The sequence below is a fragment of the Leptidea sinapis genome, chromosome 24, assembly GCF_905404315.1.
Source record: "Leptidea sinapis chromosome 24, ilLepSina1.1, whole genome shotgun sequence".
Classification (NCBI taxonomy): Eukaryota; Metazoa; Arthropoda; class Insecta; order Lepidoptera; family Pieridae; genus Leptidea; species Leptidea sinapis.
The window spans coordinates 1,294,096-1,314,967 of NC_066288.1; the positions used below are offsets into that span (position 1 = coordinate 1,294,096).

A 20,872-nucleotide genomic window follows, 5' to 3' on the forward strand; every position below is an offset into this window, starting at 1 on the left:
GTCCCTCCTTCGTTTTTTATGTAAGCTATAACAGTCTTGTTGTCGCTCTGAAGAATGGCTCTGGAGTTTCTTAGTTTGTCCTTTTCGCACAATATTGCCGCTTTTACTGCAAACATCTCTTTTAAATTGCAGTGCCATTTTGTCTGGTGAGCTTGCCACTTGCCTTCTACCATTTTGTTGTTGACTAGTGCTCCCCACTTGTAATCGGAGGCATCGGTTGTAATAAAGTTGGTGCGTGTCATCTTCACGTGAATCGGAGTTCTCAATGTCAAGTTTTCCATCCACCAACTCATGTCTATTTGAACCTCTTCTGGATACTTTACTTTTGTTAATGGAGTCTTTTTCAGTAGGTGGCAGTGACGTTGAAGACTGCGGCAATGCAACCTTCCCCGGTGGGTGATGAAGGTTGCGAAGTTGAGATACCCTAAGAGGCGTTGCGCCTGCTTGAGGGTCCAACTGCCGATATCCAACCGCTGTTGAAGGCAATGTCGAATTTTTTGCACCTTTTCGTTTGGCAAGGACTTGGAATTGCTCCGTGTGTCCAGGTATACAATCAGACGTATTCCTTTCGCTCGCAGGATTTCTGCGATCCAATTTGTTATGGAGGAGAACATTTTCGGCGCTGCCGAAAGACCAAAAGGCAAACATGTCATTTGTAGCAGTTGGTTTTGATAGCTGATGCGAAGGTACCGCCTGTGGGAGTTTATGATTGGCACGTGGTAATAAGTCTGGCTTATATCGATTTTTGCCATCCAGTCGTGTGGCTGTAAAAACATGTGCATCTGATAGTGATTGAAAAGCTTGAAAGGCTTCAAATTCAAGATCGTTCGGTTCTTTCCGTTTGATTTTCTGATTAGAAACATTGGACATATAAAACTTGGAGATAAGGGGGCGAGTTCCAAAACACGTAGTGTAATCAATTTTTGAATTTCGTCTGTCATTTGAGGAGATACAGGGGTATGAAAGGTATTCATAACCTCCGGAGTAGGAAATATTAATGGGGGTTTTTGATTGAAAGGTAAACGTGCTTCCATCACCGTTTTTGGAGCATGCAAAATCTTCCATTTTTGGCGATGGAGCGCTAGGCAACCCCCCGAAAACACCGAGCCACTTACTGTGGCCGGTTGGCTTTGTGCTATTGCTAAACTTTCGCCCCCCCCCTTTTTTTAGATGAGTTGTCTTGGTTTCTTTTATTGTTGAAAAACTTCTTGTCTCCTTTTGTTTTATTAGTGCGAGGCTGAAATGATTTATACTGATATGACGTTGAGGGAGTGGGCGACTTCGCACGTGCTTTATTGGCCTGCGGCAACGGTTTTATATGAAGTTTATCTACATCCCCGATTTTTTGTATGTAGACTGACAACGCTTCAGGACTAAACATATATTCGGCACTCGGTGGTATCTTTTGTATATCCTCTCTCATATAATTGTCTTTCATTGCAGCCAGGAGAGATCACCGTCGCATTTCCAAAGCTTCTGCTCGTTTACCACAAATTATTTGAAGGATATCATTTGAGACATTTTTGTAACTAGACTGGTTACCAAACAGTTCTTTCAGTTTATCGTATAAAGCTAAGGGGTGGTCTCTGGTCTATCCGACCAGTCTACAAGAGTTTGCAGTGTTCAAGGACTCATTTTGAGCCATAATAGCATAATAATAAGCATGAAATAGCCGCAAAACTGCGTTCATTGTGCACATTTCTCGAGGCGCTACCCTGCTCTTCAAACCGCCTCAACTCTTCATTTACTCTCAGTTCCATAAAACCAGGATATGCAACGTATTTCTTTTGCACGTCGGTATAACGAACTGAATTCCATTCGCAGGTATCGAAACGCTGTAAGGCACTGAGTTTAGTGACCCTATCTGAACTTGCCTTTGGCAAGGTAGGCTCTTTTACAGATACACTAAGATCAGATATGTCAAATTTATGTTTACTGCCGATAGGAGGACGCAAAAACTGTTCCTGATTAACAGCGTTTGATGTAACAGTGGTCTGATTACATGAAGGGCTCGGCAATTTAAACTTTTCATGCATAATATTGTTTAAATAACTCACCAGCTGATAGGATAACATTTCAAACCTTTGATCTAGTCCTAAATCGTCACAGGTTTTACGTCGCTTAGAGGCATTACTACCCTCGTTATCTGATGAGTCTTGCGATGATGAACTACCCTCCGATGATTGCTGTTCGCTTGCCCGCTTTCTCCTTGAACCGATAGGTACGGTATTTTCAACGAGAACCTTATCAGCAGTAGGATCAGAAAAATCCTCACAATTATTGTCCTCCAAGGCTCTAGAGGAATCTTCACCTAAATTTTCCATTCTAGAAGCACGGCACAGAAACTCACTAAAAATATATAAAGAAGTAATTTATTTAAAAATTGTACATTAAATGAATTTTCTACTTTACTTCTCGAAAATTCTAAAAATTATTCAGTGAATCTAGGATCGGTCCGATCGAAGAACGACGCAACAATGACGAACTAACATGGTGGCTTGCTTAACATTGGCATCGGTTGGTACCATTTGAAACCGGAAGCAATGGATAGAGTGACTCTCAGCACTGCTCGGCGCGGAAACTAGTAGCGACATCTAGTGACGGAACGTCGAAAGGAGCGATGTACTCTCTCATAAAGGACTTCTGACGTCAGACGGAACACATAATATAGATTTTTAGAAGTTCTATTCAGGGATTGAGTGTTGTGATGAGTCTAAAATTTTTCGTCACCTTCATATTATATACATAAAGTTAATACTTCATTCCAATACAGCAAAATAATGTGTGTGTGTCAAAATACAAATACGTAGTAATTTTATAAGCTGAAATCAGTAAAATTACATAAATCTATCGACATAATGCTTAACAAGCACATAAAACAATCACTTATCATATTATAAACTAAGTTATAATTATTTTGCCACTTCACTGCTCCATCACTTTTTAGGTTGTCCTTCAGTTGCTTTTAGTTACATTTTTTGTTGATATCGATTTATTGTTAATCTTGATAACATTTTTTGTTCATCACTTTGTTAATTCAGATGTAATCTTTACTACATTTATCTTCATAATTTTGATCCTTCATATTTTTCATCCTACACCTTACATATTTTAATCGTATGGAATTCTTTGAGTGTATTCAGGTGTTAAGAAACTTTTATTATTAGTTCTGACGGGGCACCGAACAACTGCTCTCAACTGCAGGTATGTTGAAGTAGGTTTGCACATTTTGGCTTCACGTTGTGAATCATATCAGTAGTCGATATTAAGATTGAATCGCGATCAGAAGCCTCTTTAATGGGCGGCAGTAATCACCTTCTGTCAAGTGAAATACACTCATCAAGGCACCGAGTATCTCATACTAGTCAACTGTGTCAGCTAAAATAGAACTCAGTGTTTCATAAGCTTCTTCCCTGGTGTAGGTAACAAATAATTTGTCGTTTCGAAATATTTAACGAGTACCTACGTAGTCATGCAAGGATATTGTAAATTATATGCCAATCTTCCACGTTAACCACCTCTAACTGGGACTTCCTTTCCTGTCCGTTATTTATTCTATGCAGATATTGCAAAACGAAAAGTCTGAAAATTACTTAAAATACCATGACAATATTTTGGCACGGGATTGACCCAGCCCATAACATCATTGAAAATGTTGTAACATAATATTTAAATACTATTTCAAACACAAAGTACTGTAACCAACCCAATTGTTAGATATATTTATACGTTTAGTGTCACTATTTGTAATATTCATAAAAAATAATTAATACATATTCTTTACATGGAAAATTTTAGACCTTATCTATGGAGTTTCAATCGATTGTCCTCCTTTTCCATAAAAAATACGTATTGTAATGAGTGAAAATCACGTGACACACAAACATAAGTCTTAGTATTTTGATGACCCTGGTTCGACTATAAAAAGCGTATAACAAGGAATTGATTTTTTTATAAGAACAAGTGACGAGACCAACAGGACGGTCACTTGATGGTAAGTAACGCCCTAATACAACAGTAATATAACTAGGTACAGTGCTCTTCAAACTATAATGCCTGCACCACTTATAAAAGCCGCTGAACACACCTAGCTGCCATCTTGTACAAACGAGCCTCCCATCTTTCTCCTAGCGGTACAATGACATCTTCGGTCATCGAGTTGTCAAATAAACCCAATTATAAAAATACTAATGGAATAATCCTGATTACACAAGTTTATTCGTTGTTTAAAACACGGATGCCGCCAATGTAATATTACAAGGTTTAACTCGTACTCGCATTTTGACTGTAACAACTTTCAATCTTTTCAAGGTCCTGGGTTTTATTAAAATACTTCATGAATGTATTATACGTCTTTATTTTTAACACTCAAAATTATGTGCAAGTTCGCTAGTCCAGTATTGCATATCTTTGAAGACTTCTGCACAATTAACGCGGACAGGAGTGAAAACTTCAAACTGAATCACCACATAGCTTCCACATAGTATAAATCAAGTCGCTTCCTGCTGTCTGTCCCTATGTATGCTTAGATCTTTTAAACTAGGTGAAACGCGCTTTCCCGAAATTGTGCGACGTATACATATGTAGAATGGAACAAGGTTTTATTTGATGAAGCCAAAATCTTTTTATTTGGTGAGCAATATACAGAGGTATGTTTCGAAGAAATTACACCGGACCGTGGAGGCTCCATCACGTGTTGAGTTGGCATAACTTCTGAAGATCATACAGGGTTAGTTTTCGTAGAAAATGGTTCTCTAAATGCACATCACTACATCATGGAAATCCTAATACCTCATGTACAACCAGCGTTAGCTGTTACAGGAAGTACTATTGTGGACGACAATACTCGAACACACCGAGCGGGTGACGTAGGCACTTACTTAAGTGAAGTCGGGATCCTCTGTTTAGATTGGTCAGCACGAAGTCCTGACCTCAGTCTCATTGAGCATCTGTGGGACTTTCTAAAAAGACATGGCATAGTTGTACACTTACCCACACAGAACACTGAGAGCTTAAAATTGCTATTACGTCCAATTGGTAGCGTATTCCCCAAGAACTCATAAAAAACCTCGCCCAAAGCATAGCACGAAGAATTTGTGTCAGCGAAGGCCACACTCGATATAATTTTTTTTTATGTTATAGTTCGTAACTTTCAGTAAATAAAGGAGAAAATCAATTCAAGTTACCTTATTTTTTGCCAAAATGAGTACTTTTACAATTGTTAATACTAAAAGTACTAAACCAAAAGTGCCCTTTTTTTGCAAAGGAGCTTATTTTATGATTGACTTATTTGTGAAAACATAATGTTTTTCTGAAATATAATTCTTACAGCTTATGTGATTAATATCATCGATGTCAACGTGTATAAATACATTTGTACTTTTTTTTAATATTATAATATACGTAATAATTATAGCAACACTCACTCTTCTCCTACGTTATTTCAAAAACTTAATTCTTCAACAATATAGATTTATGAGTCACCTAAATTTTATTTTCTCTACAGAAGATTTATTATACTGTAAACATTCATACAGAATAATTTTCTGTATACATTCCTTGTAAACCATAATTTAAGTTTCTCAAAGTTTAATATTGTTTTGCAATTCATCTCACACTTGTGTATGGGCAACAACAGATAGTGATAATAGAAAAGGTAAAAAATATTTGAGGTTTTGTTGACGTAACAATGTGGAATTATGAAATTTAAGTGAATTTAATTTCCAGAAATATTTTAGTGCGAACGTTTAATTTATTTTCTGTATTTCAGTCCACCACGTCTTTTGTTTCTGGAATTATATTTTTACGTTTTTAAGCTTTGTTTTTCACGTCTTCCGTGATATTTAACAAATTAAAAGCCACTTTTATTGTTTTTGCAATCATTTAGTTTGCGGTAATTCATAAAAAATCAATTACTAATACTAAATGACTAAGAAGTAATAAATATAAAAAATACGAAACAATAAGAAACACGCTTTGGTTGAAAAGATAATGATTGAAATTTAAAATGAACTTCAATTCCTACCTTAGATGAAAAAAAATATTTTTTTTATTTTATTAAATTAACAAAATTCTTATTTTGCAAGTTGAAAAATGGAAAAGATTTATCAAATTAATTTATTGTCATCGGTCCTCGATAAATCTACGAAGTTTGAACGGGGGTAACGGGTCTAAATTACGCCCAAATGAGTCGGGTACAAGCAAATATACATACAGGTGAAGCTAATAAAAAGCGTGTAGTTATTGGATCATTTTATTTGATGATTGAGTTTATTTTAATGGTGTTACAAGCGTCATGACCATGGGGTGATAAAATAGTAATTTTTTGAGCTGTTTTATAAAATAAAGGTGTGCTGTGTTATCCGTATATAAACATAGCTACATGCAGCCTGCAACCATAGCCATTAGAAGGCTCTCTGTAGCAATGCCGCCATTGGCATATTTGGAATCGAATTAAAGACATAAATAAAATATTGTGAAGGTCGCGTGTCGTAACACTTATTAACATGATGGTGTAATATGACAAAACGGATGAAATTAAATGTGATACTGCGTAAGCCGTATTCATGTTTTGTTTTCCTAAGAGGGGACGGAGTGAGGGCCAGTATCGGGCAAATTACTTTCGCTGTCTCTTGGCAGTTGGCAGTGCACCTACAGAAAAGGCGTGTAACACACCTCCTTGTTGAAGGCTTGTTAGTTCCTATTACATTTGCAGTCGCTACATAACGCAGTGTACGATTGACGGACACCCAAATCTGTTTAAGTCGTGCTTGTGATATCTTCGTTATATTGATGTGAACTAATTTGTTAATATGGTTGCTAATGCTGAGTGGTTATTAGTGATAGGAATCACAGCGTTGCAATTTTCTGGTATGTATAATAAACTGACTTATAAATCGCATTTTATAACAATTAATTGTTAATAAGCAATATTTACTAAACTCTTAAAATTAATAAGAACATCTTTTAAGTTTTAACTTAAAAATTAAATAACAGAGAAGGAGTCCATTCAGGAATCCTGAATCCAGCACCATTCCTCCCTATTCGGAGCTGTTTCCTGCGATAGGAGCGACTTTGATAATAATATCATGAGCCCGTCGTGTTTTCGGCTCACTTTCCTTTTTTTGAAATAACATAGTTATATGTAATACCTAATAATAATAATTATTATTATCCTATTTATAAAAATAAATAAATATTTATGTTTAACTTATAGACTGGGTACACGCAAATGTGTAACGGGTTAGTTGTTTGGCCTTGATACTGTAACATTACCTTACTTTTAAATTTTATATTAAGTAATAAGCCAATATTATTTCCATAATACAACTACTGTATATTCTATACGAGTTTATGTCAACAATATAATTTATTTATGAACCAAGTACCACTAAATGTTCCCCTAGTTCCCATAGTCATCCAAATTACCTATAATTCGAAAATTTTATTGTTATATTTTCATCTATTTTTCGATAATTTTACCAGCAGAAGGCTCCTTTGCACAGGATGCCGGCTAGATTATGGGTATCACAACGGCGCCTATTTCTGCTGTGAAGCAGTAATGTGTAAGCATTACTGTGTTTCGGTCTGAAGGGCGCTGTAGCTAGTGAAATTACTGGGCAAATGAGATTTAACATCTTATGTCTCTAGGTGACGATCGTAGTTGCAGTGCCGCTCAGAATTTTTGGGTCTTTCAAGAATCCTGAGCGGCACTGCATTTTTGTGGTCAGGGCATATGAATTACCATCAACTAAACGTCCGGCTCGTCTCGTCCCTTATTTTCATTTTAAAAATATTGTGTCAAAAAATCGCAGTATAATATTAAGTTGAATAATGTTAATTTATTGAAAAAAATCTCAGTAATCTTAAAAGCCAATACATGAAAGGTTGTACTCAATTAAACAGACATACAAAAAAGCTAAGCTAACTTATTTTAAAAGAATTTCATTTAACAATAACAAATCTTTTGTAAATACTAAAACGAAGTATATAACTACGTCACATAGCTTAACATTTAAGCTTTTAAAAGGAGAAAGGAAAGGTCAAACACGTAAAGGATTGTAATAATGCTTCTAGCATTTTCTTTAATTAACATGAGAAATACATACACATATACGAGTATATATAATAATTGTCAATTAACTTAAACAACCGGAGAAGGTTCTCCTTAATTACACGCCTGTATGTAAGTGAAGCGTCGGGGTAGTTGTCTACTCTCGACATGTCAAACAAAGCAGTTTTCTCGAAACTGAAATAGATTTTTTTATTTATATCGCATTTACAGGTTAATATGAGTGCACTTATACCAAGTCAAATAATCTGTGAGGTAAATAAAATATGTTTCAATAGTGGTGTATGTGGCAGGGAATGTGGTCAAATCAAATCAAATCAAATCAAAATCAGTTTATTCACGTAGGTCACGGAGAGGACACTTATGAATGTCAAAAAAAAACAATCCGGCATATTGTTTATTATATTAGGTAACTGTGGACTTTCTCAATTCATATGAGCGTTCAATTGACTTGTTGTCTTTTAATTGTTATTTATTAAAAAAAAAACTATATTTTTTATTAAATTCGTTACAATATTGTTGACAAATATTCACAATTATCTTGACAGTTATTTCTTGCACAACTTAGAAACTCTTTATTGATCTGATAATTATTTTTCATTCCAAATGGTATGCTCCCGGATTGATCCCTGAATCTGAAACTGTCTATGGTACGGTATGTATGAAATCTGATTATGGTACTTTTTGTAATTGAGGGAACTCCTCAAAGTTAATAATACAAAAAGAGTTATTTTTGTTTTCAGCAACAAATTACATTGAAAATAGTGCCATGGAAAAGATCTGGTGTTGAGGTCACCAGGTCTAGTGGGCACCGGAACTTCTTTATATAACTATGTGTCCTAGTTGAGATTTAGCTTATTATAATTGTGATGAAACGTATACTTTCCGATATAAATATCGTTTTTTAAGATTGTAAAAGTATTGTCACAACAATAATTATAGTATACCAACTATAATATTATAAAATATTATAATATATATATATATATATAACTATATTGTAACATATTTTTGAACCTCTATATATTATGTCAGTTATTAAGAGAACGTTCTAAATAGTTAACGGAAATGTTCGTTTAAATTATTTTCAAGCATTAGGTGTACTACTGGAAAATTATATATATGTATATATGTCCTTCATGTTACTCTTAAAATACACAAAACTTTAATCCCTGATCCTTCTTACCTTTTGAAAAGGAGAAAACATGTTATTATTAAGACAACTAGTGTTAAGACCACTTTTGCAAAGTGACAGTTTACGAAACAATCAGAATAAGTTTATAACCTTATTAATGAAAAACTCAAGATCTATACGCTTAACAAAGTGGAATGTAGACGAAGTTTAACTACTTGGTTGAAATCTATGAATTATGTGGAAATGGAAGAGCTATTTAACTACACGGAGTAAATTTTAGGTAAACCTTGTTGATAGTACAATAAGTAGTGTTTATGAAAAGTAACAATGACACACACCACACACACGCACACATGCTCACACACACACACATCACATTTTTCAATTTTTATTTTCAGTATAGAATATTATATATTATAATATATTTAGAGTGACAATAACATAACATGTTGCTACAACACATGGTAAACTTAAATTTTACGTTATCAAATTAAACCTGCACTCTAAACTATTTACATGAGTTACATAACAACAACTACGTAGACTGTTACAAATTAAGTAACAATTATTTACGTGCTTAAATATGAATATTAAGTAACTGTATGTAGGTATATTGTAACGAGTTAACATTAATTGTTGTTTCTTGTAGTACAACAGCAGCGGTCATAATTCGATCGAGTGAACAGTTGATGCGTACCGTAACGTAACGTACACACTGCCCGCGCGCGTGCTACTTCCGAACGTTACGGCACCGCAGTGTACAATCGCATTACGCAATCGCTCTCGCACCACTGAGACACATCCCATCCGTGGACTTTCCTTTTCAACGATCTACTGGAGCGCATTTATTAAACTTTATACAAAACATCAATGTTTATTAATACATATTACATAATTTAAGTACATTATTATACACTTGATTAATGAACATTGTCTTACAAAGCCGTCTTCCACCCGGCATGACTTGGGATCGTAAAGTCTAACTATTTATTGAATTAGGCGTTACTTTGCGGAAATCCATAATTATACAAATTATTTAAGTTTTCTTTTCTTTGCGGAATTAACACTAAAGAAAACTTAAATAATTTGTATAAGTCTAACTATATTAATAAACTTATTATATTATTTGTAACAAGAAGCAAACATTTTAGCAACAAATACTTTTCAAAAGATATTTTTTAACATTTTTTTCAATTTGTTTTTATTAAGATTGTTTCTAATAAATCGTCGGGCAAGGCATGAAGTAAATAGGGATGGCGTTTTTTTTAAAGTTCTATCTCCATAATAGTTACTGCCCATAGGTAAGTACGTAATTTTTGCCCGCTGATAGCTATCCAGTGTTATGGCTGCGATGATAAGCTTATATTAAATATTTATGTTCTAGGCCTACCGGATTTATTTTACAAAATTGTAGTTTCATGAATTCAATATTTAGATTTTTTATCGAAAATTAGTTTTCAGACTCAAATTTATTTAAATTTGTTTTAAAAGTTAATACACATCATTCAAGGGGGACCGCAGAGGACATTATATATGTAAACAATTCAACGTGCTCTTAGGAACTTTACAGCTTAGATGGTACACCTTATAATTATGTTCTCGTAAATTCGTTTAAATCAGGTCGGATTTGTTTAGGTTAGGTTTGATGTAAAAAACAGATACGTCAATACTTTTTAAGATCTGTGCTACTCGTGTCTGAAGAATTCGCTCTTTAAGACCAGACCTTTTAAACCATAACCTGGACAGGTTGCAAATTCAATTCTGTAGATTCATAATGTTGTGAATAGAAATTGAGTGTAAGAGCCGTGAAGTGCGGAGTTCATTATCGCGGCTCAGCTGAGAAGAAGCCACAAGAATCTCAGTGAAAAACAACTAAAGTTTTATTGTGATTATATATAATACATATAATAAATTAGAGATTCAATAAAATTTATTAAGAACAATCTATTTCACTGCTTTAATACAAATGAAGTCTTTTAATCTGTAGTAGACCTTATAACTCAATTTTCTATTAATATAATGTTTTTAAATCAATTTATTGACAAATTTTGAAAATTCATTCTTAATGAAGCTTGTCTTCAACCAATCTTAGTGGTATAGACCGGTTCTATATACAGTTTGATGTTATTTCAATTTCCTTTTACAATATCATGTCAGTTGCCCACTCTGATCTGAATCTAACTATTGTATAACAGTGTTAGAGTTTGGTACTAGACCACTGAATATATTGTCTGGAGAGGTTGAAATAGTCGGCTATATAAATAATTTTGAAAGTTGGTGTGATTTAAAAAAAATTTGTCATCCCTGCCCTCAAATATGTTCGAGGGAAGCGATGGCTGGTCCATACATTATGCTTGTGAACGGACGATGACTCATGATACCTGCTTCATGTTTTTAAACTTAAAGTTATTTCATTTATTGATAGTTTTAAATATAGTATATTTTTATATCGTTAGTAAAATGCTCACAAATCATAGGTAGCTTTATATTTTATTTACATTGCGGGTGGTCTATGTATCTAATGTACTCAATAACTCGTGTTTTTAGTTATCAATTAACATTTATTTTTATGTCTTACTCATGTTAGTCATTGAGTTATTAACGTTTGAGTATTTTTGTTGCATCACTTTACATATCACTACATATTATAAAACAAGTCCTCCGCAGGTCTGCCTGTTTGCAATAAACTCAAAAACTACTGCACCGATTTTCATGCTGTTTGTGTATATATTTTCGTATATATGAACGATATTTGTAAATAATTTGATGTCGAAAAAAATAAGCCTTTAGCTTAGTAGTTTTCATTTTATGAACATTTTTATAAATATTTTTCTTTACGTGGATGATGTTATTATTGTTTGTGTACTGCTGTTTTAGGAGTTTTCATTTACTTTGATTATATATTATTATTATTATCAACCCGTTTGCTAATAAGTGGGTGTTAGGCTTCCTGTCATTCATAGTTAACAAACGTTCTTCACGATATTTCAGTGTCTCGCAAGAACGTGAAATAGGGGATCTATATTGTTTAAGGCACGCAAAACCTTTCGCAGGCCTAGTCATAGGTACTTTAAAAAATACTATTTTATATATGACAATAAAAAGCAAGAAAAATCTTATAGATTACCTTATTAATGACACTCAAAAGTAAATAATAAAAAAAAGCTACGTGTAAAAACCGACTTCAAAAACTCAAAAGTATTAAATAACAGAGTTTAAATTTAATAGACCTCTTATGCAAATCTTTATACCTTTAATATTAAAATAATACTATTATTTGTATGTGCTACATACTGATAGGCTTGAAGTCCGTGCCAAGCCAAATGTAATAGCAGGTACCTACACTCGCCACGTGTGACTTTGAGCTGGATAGCTTCATCTAGAACCAAACAACACAAAGGAGCTAGCACCGATTTAAACCCTAGTATCGATCTACTGAGTTTACATACAGATTCATCTTAATTTTTTACGCATATAAATAAACTGATGATATTCTCTCATCATATCATAATAGATCATCTCTGCTACGCATTCAACGTTTAGTTTATGAATCTCTGTGATAGAGATGAGAATACTGTCAGTTGTAGCTTGCACGCCTGAATTTTTTCTGAGCTGCACAAAGTTGCTTTTAGGAAGAATTTTTTCCTTAAATGATATTATCAACACGGACGAGTAAAAAAATAAGGACTCCGTGTCACCTTACATAACACTGAGGCACCAAAACAAGCCGGTAAACGTGTAAATACATAGCCCCACGCATACACTTACACTAATACAAGCCGATCGGCCGCCGTTATGAGATTTGCCATCGTCTATGGCAGATCAGTTTGCGTCGCAATAAAATATTTTAAAAATGCCGTTGTGAAAAAGTGTAAAAACAATAATATAAAAGTATTTGTGGATATATGATTATTTAAGGGAGAATAAATTGTGTATCTGGTATACTCCGTAACCGCACACACACTAGCATAAAGGTGCTTCACTTGCTAATATCACGGCGCGGTGTCCTTCATTTTTTACTAGTCCGTGATTAGCAATGTATAATATCGAAACAATGATATTTAAAAGTATAGATAGGTTACATAGACAACATTCGGTGTTTGAAAATGATACACTAACGCACACATGAATAATATAACATTGCAATAGCACACTACATTACGATTACACGTCAAAGAAGGATAGTAAATGCAATTATCGCAAGCGAAAAAGAGATAACTCTAATTTGCTGATTGCGTCGTAATTTGTATAAAAAAATACAGTTAATTCATCAGATATGATTTTATACCGTACACCGTGATTTATGCCTAAATTACGATTCATTCATGAGTTCATGTAGTGAAAGCTATACAGTAGTAAAACTGCATTGAAATTAGGTAGATAATGTGTCATTGATTTTATAAAAAAAATAATATTGATTATTATATATAGCCACATTGATGATATCAATTATTTATACATAAAATAATAAAAAAATACAGACACCAAAACAAAACCGAAAGGTATCTTCAGTAAGGGTCCTCATTTTTACAATTTTACAAACGGGGAGTGTTCTGAAGAGCTGTTTAACCTGATTCCTGCCGCCGAATTCCACCTTCGCACAACACGCCACAAGTTAGGATTTCATCCCCACAATCTGGATGTGTGGCGGTCCTCCACAGTGCGGTTTTCAAGGAGCTTTCTCCCTCGTACTACAAAGCTGTGGAATGAGCTTCCTTGTGCGGTGTTTCCGGGACGATACGATATGGGTACCTTCAAAAAAAAGGGCGTACACCTTCCTTAAAGGCTGGCAACGCTCTTGTGATTCCTCTGGTGTTGCAAGAGAATGTGGGCGGCGGTGATCACTTAACACCAGGTGAACCGTACGCTCGTTAGTCCTCCGCTTCCATAAAAAAAAAATACGACGGCTCCTAAAAAGTTTTGAGATAACAATTATTATTTTTTGTATCTTATATTATTTATGAATGTCCTTTTGTTGAGAGTTTATTACAATAAGGTAATGGGAGGAAAAGAAAATGATCCATTGAATCTTCTGCAGTTAGCAAAGGATATACTGAAAGGGACAGTGTTACTGAAAAACTCCTACGTAAACAAATAGCACTCACTCTCTACATCCGCTACCTACCCTAAAACTTGTTTTAGTAGTTTGATAGTTCAGCTACCTATATACGCACTTGTTTATCAAAAATTATTGCATTTCGTTTTACATTCACTGCAACAACGACTTTTTTACATCATTTCCTAAAATATTCTACCTCGATCATCCCATAACAGACAGCATCAATATTTTGTCATTTCTGTAAGTACGTTAATCTATGATCGGCTTGGCGGCGATCGGCGTTGTCATGGCGACATATTTATTTTGTTTGATAAATAATGAAATCAAATAAAATGTTATAATTCATGATTTCTTAACTGTGGTATGTAATTCATTGATTTTTTTACTTTCGTAATTAGTGCAAAGCACAAGACGGCATTTTAATGTTGTACCTACACCAAATTGTAAGCAATTCTGTCAACAACAAACGCGTGTGTACAGTTTTCGTATACAGAGAGCGACTACGACCAAAAGAAACAATTGACTCCATTTAGGCGATTGATTTTCGGCGCGCTATCTACCTCTTTTAATACTATAATATCATTGTATCGAAACGGATAGTTGTGATTCAAATTCTGTAGAATATCAAATGCTTCCTAACGCAACGTAAGGCGGGCAACGGGCCTGTGATTGCTGCTGGTGACATACCTGCTGTCATGTGGTGACACGCATGTCATATCTCATGTGCTATAATACATCGGCAGTTGCAATTATCACAGTGTGTATTGTGATTATGAAAATTATAAAATGTGTGATGATCAATATATCTCTGCAGCTATTTCTACTGTATAAAAATAAATATTATAAAACTACGTACTTCAATAACTGTCTATTCAATTTTCGTTTAAAAGTACCGTCAATATTAAATAGATATAATATTTGATACATGTTACCAGTGAACAGCAAATTATTTAACAATGGATAGACAGCAATTTATAGACTTCTGTAATTTATATTTAAGAAGGTCAAGAAGATAACCCTGACTCCTTGACAAGTGAATATATACAATATTCGTATATTCATAGAAATTGTTGAGCAATTTGACCCTCGGCAATGCCCAAGAGATGTCTTATTAGTGTTATTGTACAACTAACTTAATTGTCTCATTATCTAATGAGGTACTCAAGTAAAGTAGTCTCGGAAATGCATTAATTGCATGCATTAGTAACGTAATGACAATAGCAGTGCAGTAGTAATGAGTGTTCATTATGGATTATGACTAAAAGTATGAAGTAAAATGACTCTTTATATTATAGTACCTGGACAACCGATCCTTGCTCGGATTTTGAAGAAAGTACAAAACTTGAACTAAAAAAACTAATAGGAGATCTGGATTCGAACCGGGGCTTTGTACCCAATGTTCCATCTGAGCTATTATAGTCTTGTATATAGTAGCGAAATTTACCTTTGTATTCTAATGTTATTGTAGCTGTTTCTCATTAAAACACGGATAAAACGACATTTTTTTTTTAAATTGTAACCTAGCTCGATTTCTCGCCCCCGAAACTACCTGTATAGTACTTAATTTCATTAAAATAGTTGGAGCTGTTTAAGTGATTCATGTTATATAAACATATATATTTATAAACAAGAATTGCTCGTTTAAAGATAAGATACATATAATAATACTTTATCTAAACGATGTGTGTTCATGAAAGATATTTGGGAAACTTATATTTAACATTAACGCAATAGATCGCAAAGCAACTCTTATAAACGCGTTCTATTAGCACGGACTAGTAAAAAAATAAGGACTCCGCGCCGTGATGGCACCTTTATGCGTGTGTGTATGCGGTTACGGGGTATACCAGTTACACAATCTTTTCTCCCTTAAATAATCATATATCCACAAATACTTTACATTACTGTTTTTACACTTTTCACAACGCACGACGGCATTTTTAAAATATTTTATTGCGACGCAAACTGATCCGTCACAGACGATGGCAAAGCTCATAATGGCGGCCGATCGGCTTGTATTAGTAAGTGTATGCGTGGGGCTATGTATTTACACCTTTACCGGCTTGTTTTGAGGCCTCACTGTTATGTAAGGTGACACGGAGTCCTTATTTTTTACTCGTCCGTGTCTATTACTCTATAACAGAAACTATGAATGTGATTATGAACCACTTCAAGAAGGACGGTACTTTAAAAAATATTAACACGTATTATGAACATATGACTATACAATATATTCTGCCCTGTCTCTTGTCCAAACCATACTCTAAAGTATAAATACAAAATATCTAGTTTATTTGAGTAGAAGTCAAGCTTTTTTACTATAAAATTTTTGTTTATAGTTAATATTAAAAATAAACAGTTATAAAAAACTCAACTTAGGTAGGTACTCTATAACAAATATAAAATAAAAACAACAGACTTCAATAAATCTATTCCAAAACAATAGATATAATATTTTGATTTATTTTTTTGTAACAAAAAAAAATCATTTATTTTTAGTGAATAGAGTAAGAAATTTGTCTGAATATGTATAAACCTACTAAATTTAGCAATGCAGCAATCAACGTAAGCGCATTGCAATTTGATTAAAGACAGTTAGATATTTTGCCACAGATCGCACCCTTACTGTAAGTCGTCGTTAAGGAGTTCCATTGATCATCATATTCGACTACGACAGTTACTTTACTACAACGAAGTTACGTAGGTGACTCAGGTTTTCGGATAGCATATAAAAAATTCGACTGAGTATTGTAAATTTGCTTATTAAGAATTGAAGAGTTCCCTTACTTTGTCAGGATCCCATACCTTACCAAACTACCCTTGAAGTGAATCCTTTCCAATAAAAAAAAGTATGATCAAAATTGGTTGGCGTGATATTGAGTTATATGTCCGTTTGTCGCCCACATACTTAATGCAAATTTAAGACTTATGGTTTTACTTTGTCTGCAAACTGCAAATATGCAATGAAAACGCGGAGGTAAAGTAAAAAAAAGTAAAGTATGCATTTATTCATGACAACAAAAAACATATATACATAGCAAAATTAAAAAATAAAAAATATGACGTACACCCATTCAGCATTTTTGGAATTGATTTCCAACACTGATTTTCAGTAGGTACCTACCAAATCGACCTGTTGACAGCAGCTGTAGACAACAAGGTTCCTTTTTTATAGGCAATGACGTTCTATGGTTATTGGTTAGGTCTTAAAAGCAACCATCTAAAAATATAAGAAAAAAAAAGAAGAAACTAAAAAGATTGAATTCGAAAGCGAGTTTTAAAAGATTTTTATTTTAATTATATTAATTAGGACATACTTTGATTTTTTTATTTATTTGTGCTGTTTATTTTTTTTTTATTTTACGCCTCTGAACACTTTTGTTTCTCTAATAGAAAATATTTCAGTTTATTTTTAAAGGAGAACAAACTTTTTTGATCTTTAATAGGTGGCGGCAAATCATTCCAGCATTTGGAGGCGCTGTATTTAAAGCTACCCCTAAATTCTGCCGTGTAGAGGCACTTCAAGGAGAATCTTGCCGTGACGCGTCTGATAACTCTTATTTGAGTCTGATAACCACGTTGGTGTTCAAAAAGGTTATGTGTGCGATGTAAGGAATATTATAACAAAATCTTGTGCAAGCATTTTGTACCCTTTGTATAAGTTTTTTTTAAGCCACCAACAAACGAGGCCCAATCACTGTATTAGTGTAGTTAAATTTAGAGAGAATCAGTGATTCACATAACATTTTTGGCGAAACCAAGAATATGATTTTAAAATTGCTAGGATTCGTCAAATACAACTCCCAGGTTGCGCGCTTCAGAGACTGTCTATTTGTACCCCATTAATAAAAACTTTGGGTTTATTGTCTGATGTTCTGTTGACTTGATGATTAGTTCCCAATATCATATATTTTGTTTTGTTCGCGTTTAACTCATGTAACGCGCATCGCGTGCCGTTCACATCAGCTCCCGTGTGAAATAACAATTAACAATAGTAATTCCACTAAAATCTACAATATTTTGTTTTAAGTTAATTAAGCGAGGCAAATACGTGCAGTGTGTGATTTTTGCAAGTTCCTGTGTTAATATAATAAAGTTATAATATTATAATAGAATATTTATTATGTGTTTTAAAACAGTGGTGATTCCAAACAATTACGACAACAGAGTGCTACATAAAATATAAATAAATATACACAAGTGAAACAGAATAATAATGCTTCTATACTGATACTTCTTTAGAGTGATTATAATCATAATCGTAGATTTAGTACACGTGTCGAGTTCTGTTCATCGTTGTGACTCGTCGTGTGTTCTCGAATAAATACCTACTTAGTGGCCGCTCTTCATTTACGTACTGCTGTCACTGGAATAGATACTATTATTTCAATCTTAATTATAACTGCTCGCATAGCTCTGTGTAAACGACTACAAACACGTTATCGCAAGCTCGCGCAAATACCGATGGAAGCGCCCATGATATGAGCTCTCAAGAAACAAGCCCCGGAAGTGAACCTTCATGCTCTGATAATATAACACAGCGAATAAAGGCCTCACATAGATCCCCTCCACAGCTGCCAGAAAAAGAACCATTTGTTACTGAAGAAAGATTGCGAGATATTTTACAACAGGAGTTATCTTCAGTCCTCACCGTGACAATCAAACGATTGGTTATGTCGGAACTTAACAATCTCACTGAAATGGTAGCCGAGTTCCAAGACACAATCAGCTCCCTGAACCGACAATTCGAAGACATAAAATCATCGCTAGAACAAAAGAATATTGACATAGTCCATTTAAAAAAAGATAATGAGAGGTTAAAATCTACTGTCACTGATCTAACGAACAGGCTAAGCTCCGTCGAACTTCATGTACGGGAACAATATACTTATTAATGGGATCCCAGAGAATAGATCAGAGAATTTATTTGAAACTGTAATTCAGACTGCCAAGACTGTGGACTGTCCTCTCACTCAGGATGATTTACAACACGTGACAAGAGTGGCTAAATTAACAAATGACAGTAATAGACCTCGATCCGTCGTAGTTAAGCTAGGCACCCCGCGCAAACGTGACGTCGTTCTGGCTGCTGTGAGCAAACTTAACAAGAAGAATCCGCAAGATAAGTTAAACTCTCGCCATCTTGGTATCGGAGGAACTAAAAAACCTATATTTGTATCCGAACTTCTAACTCCACTAACCCATGCTCTTTACGCGGCTACCCGTTTGAAAGCAAAACAGATGCAGTATAAGTTTGTATGGATACGCAATGGGCGCGTTTTTACGAGAAAAAATGAAAACTGCCAAGCCTTGCTTTAACCATACTGACATATATATAAACAGAACTGTTTGTTTTTATTATAGCTTAGATAGTATTAGTTCTATTTTTCAGAAGTATTTAGGGAGTATTTTTTGTAATTTTTATGTTCACCATAGTTGTCGTATGCCTTAGAACTACTAATTGTAACATTAGATTAAGAAAATTGTAATAATTGTATGTGGTGTGCTTTAATAAATAAATAAACTCAAGGCAGTTATTTTTTGACCATATCGAAATGCGATTTAGGTCTTCTACTTCTTCTTCTCCTACTTTAAAAGATATGTACAACTGTATATCATCAGCATAGATATGATATTTGCAATTTTTTATACAGTTAGTGACTGTTAACTGCTGTGTCAAGTATAAACAGAAGTGGCTCTAAAATTGAGCCTCGAGGAACTCCTCTACAAACATGGGCGCATCGAGAGATACATGTGCTAACCATTTTCACACGTAATGTGGACGACTTGTGAACGATTACAAATAAAGGTTTCAAACCAGCAGATAGTCTCAGGTTCGGAACCATAAAAAGAGAGTTTCGCTAAGAGTAGTTTGTGGTTAATTGAGTCGAAAGCCCGGGAAAAGTCTAATTAAATCAAATCGTACACTCTCCTATGTCCTGGGCTTCAAGAACATTATCAAACACATCTAATGATATAGTATTTGTGCTCCTATGTTTTCTAAAGCCAGATTGTTTTTGTGGAAGTAGGTAATTTTTTTTTCTAAAAATCCTCTGAGCTGTTCATAGATTAGTTTTTCTGAGACTATCGACATACATGGCAAAATAACTAATTGGCCTGACGTCCTTAACGGAAGATGGATTTGTAATTTTTGGCAGCGGAGTTATAAGGGATTTAGGTCAGGCAGATGGAAAAGTTGAGGATGCAATGGAGAGATTGATTATAGCTGTTATAATCTTACTTGTGTACGGAAGAGATAACTACAATATGTCTATTGAAATTCCATCACACCCCAATGCATTTGAATGTAAACTTCGAAGATGTTTAAGAATATCAGTTTCTAACACAGCTGTAATGTAGAACATAAAATCCGTGTCGAGAAATTTTCGTATTTTATTGTTTAATTGATGTTCCAGATGGATCTTTATGTTTACCATAATATTACCCTCGACTTCCTTAACAATATATAACATATTCTCGTCAGATCACGTGCAAGTCATGTCATGTGCGGGGTCACAATTAACGCAGAATTGCTTTCACTTTGTCGTTTCGGTTCGCGACATTCAAATAGGTTATTTAAAAACTTATGTATGACTCAGAAACTATA

At 34.3% G+C, this 20,872-nt stretch overlaps 1 protein-coding gene across 1 annotated transcript in view; it reads left to right on the forward strand.

The window, feature by feature from the left end:
- The first annotated feature begins 6,584 nt into the window (after positions 1 to 6,584).
- The window catches only part of LOC126971638 (phospholipase A1 member A-like), a 39,292-nt gene continuing 25,004 nt past the window's right edge, over positions 6,585 to 20,872 (forward strand). Inside the window, exon 1 of the mRNA XM_050818002.1 lies at positions 6,585 to 6,870. Within this exon, the coding sequence (XP_050673959.1) occupies positions 6,813 to 6,870 (58 nt within the window). The 5' untranslated portion in view covers positions 6,585 to 6,812. The remainder of the gene's footprint in view (positions 6,871 to 20,872) is intronic.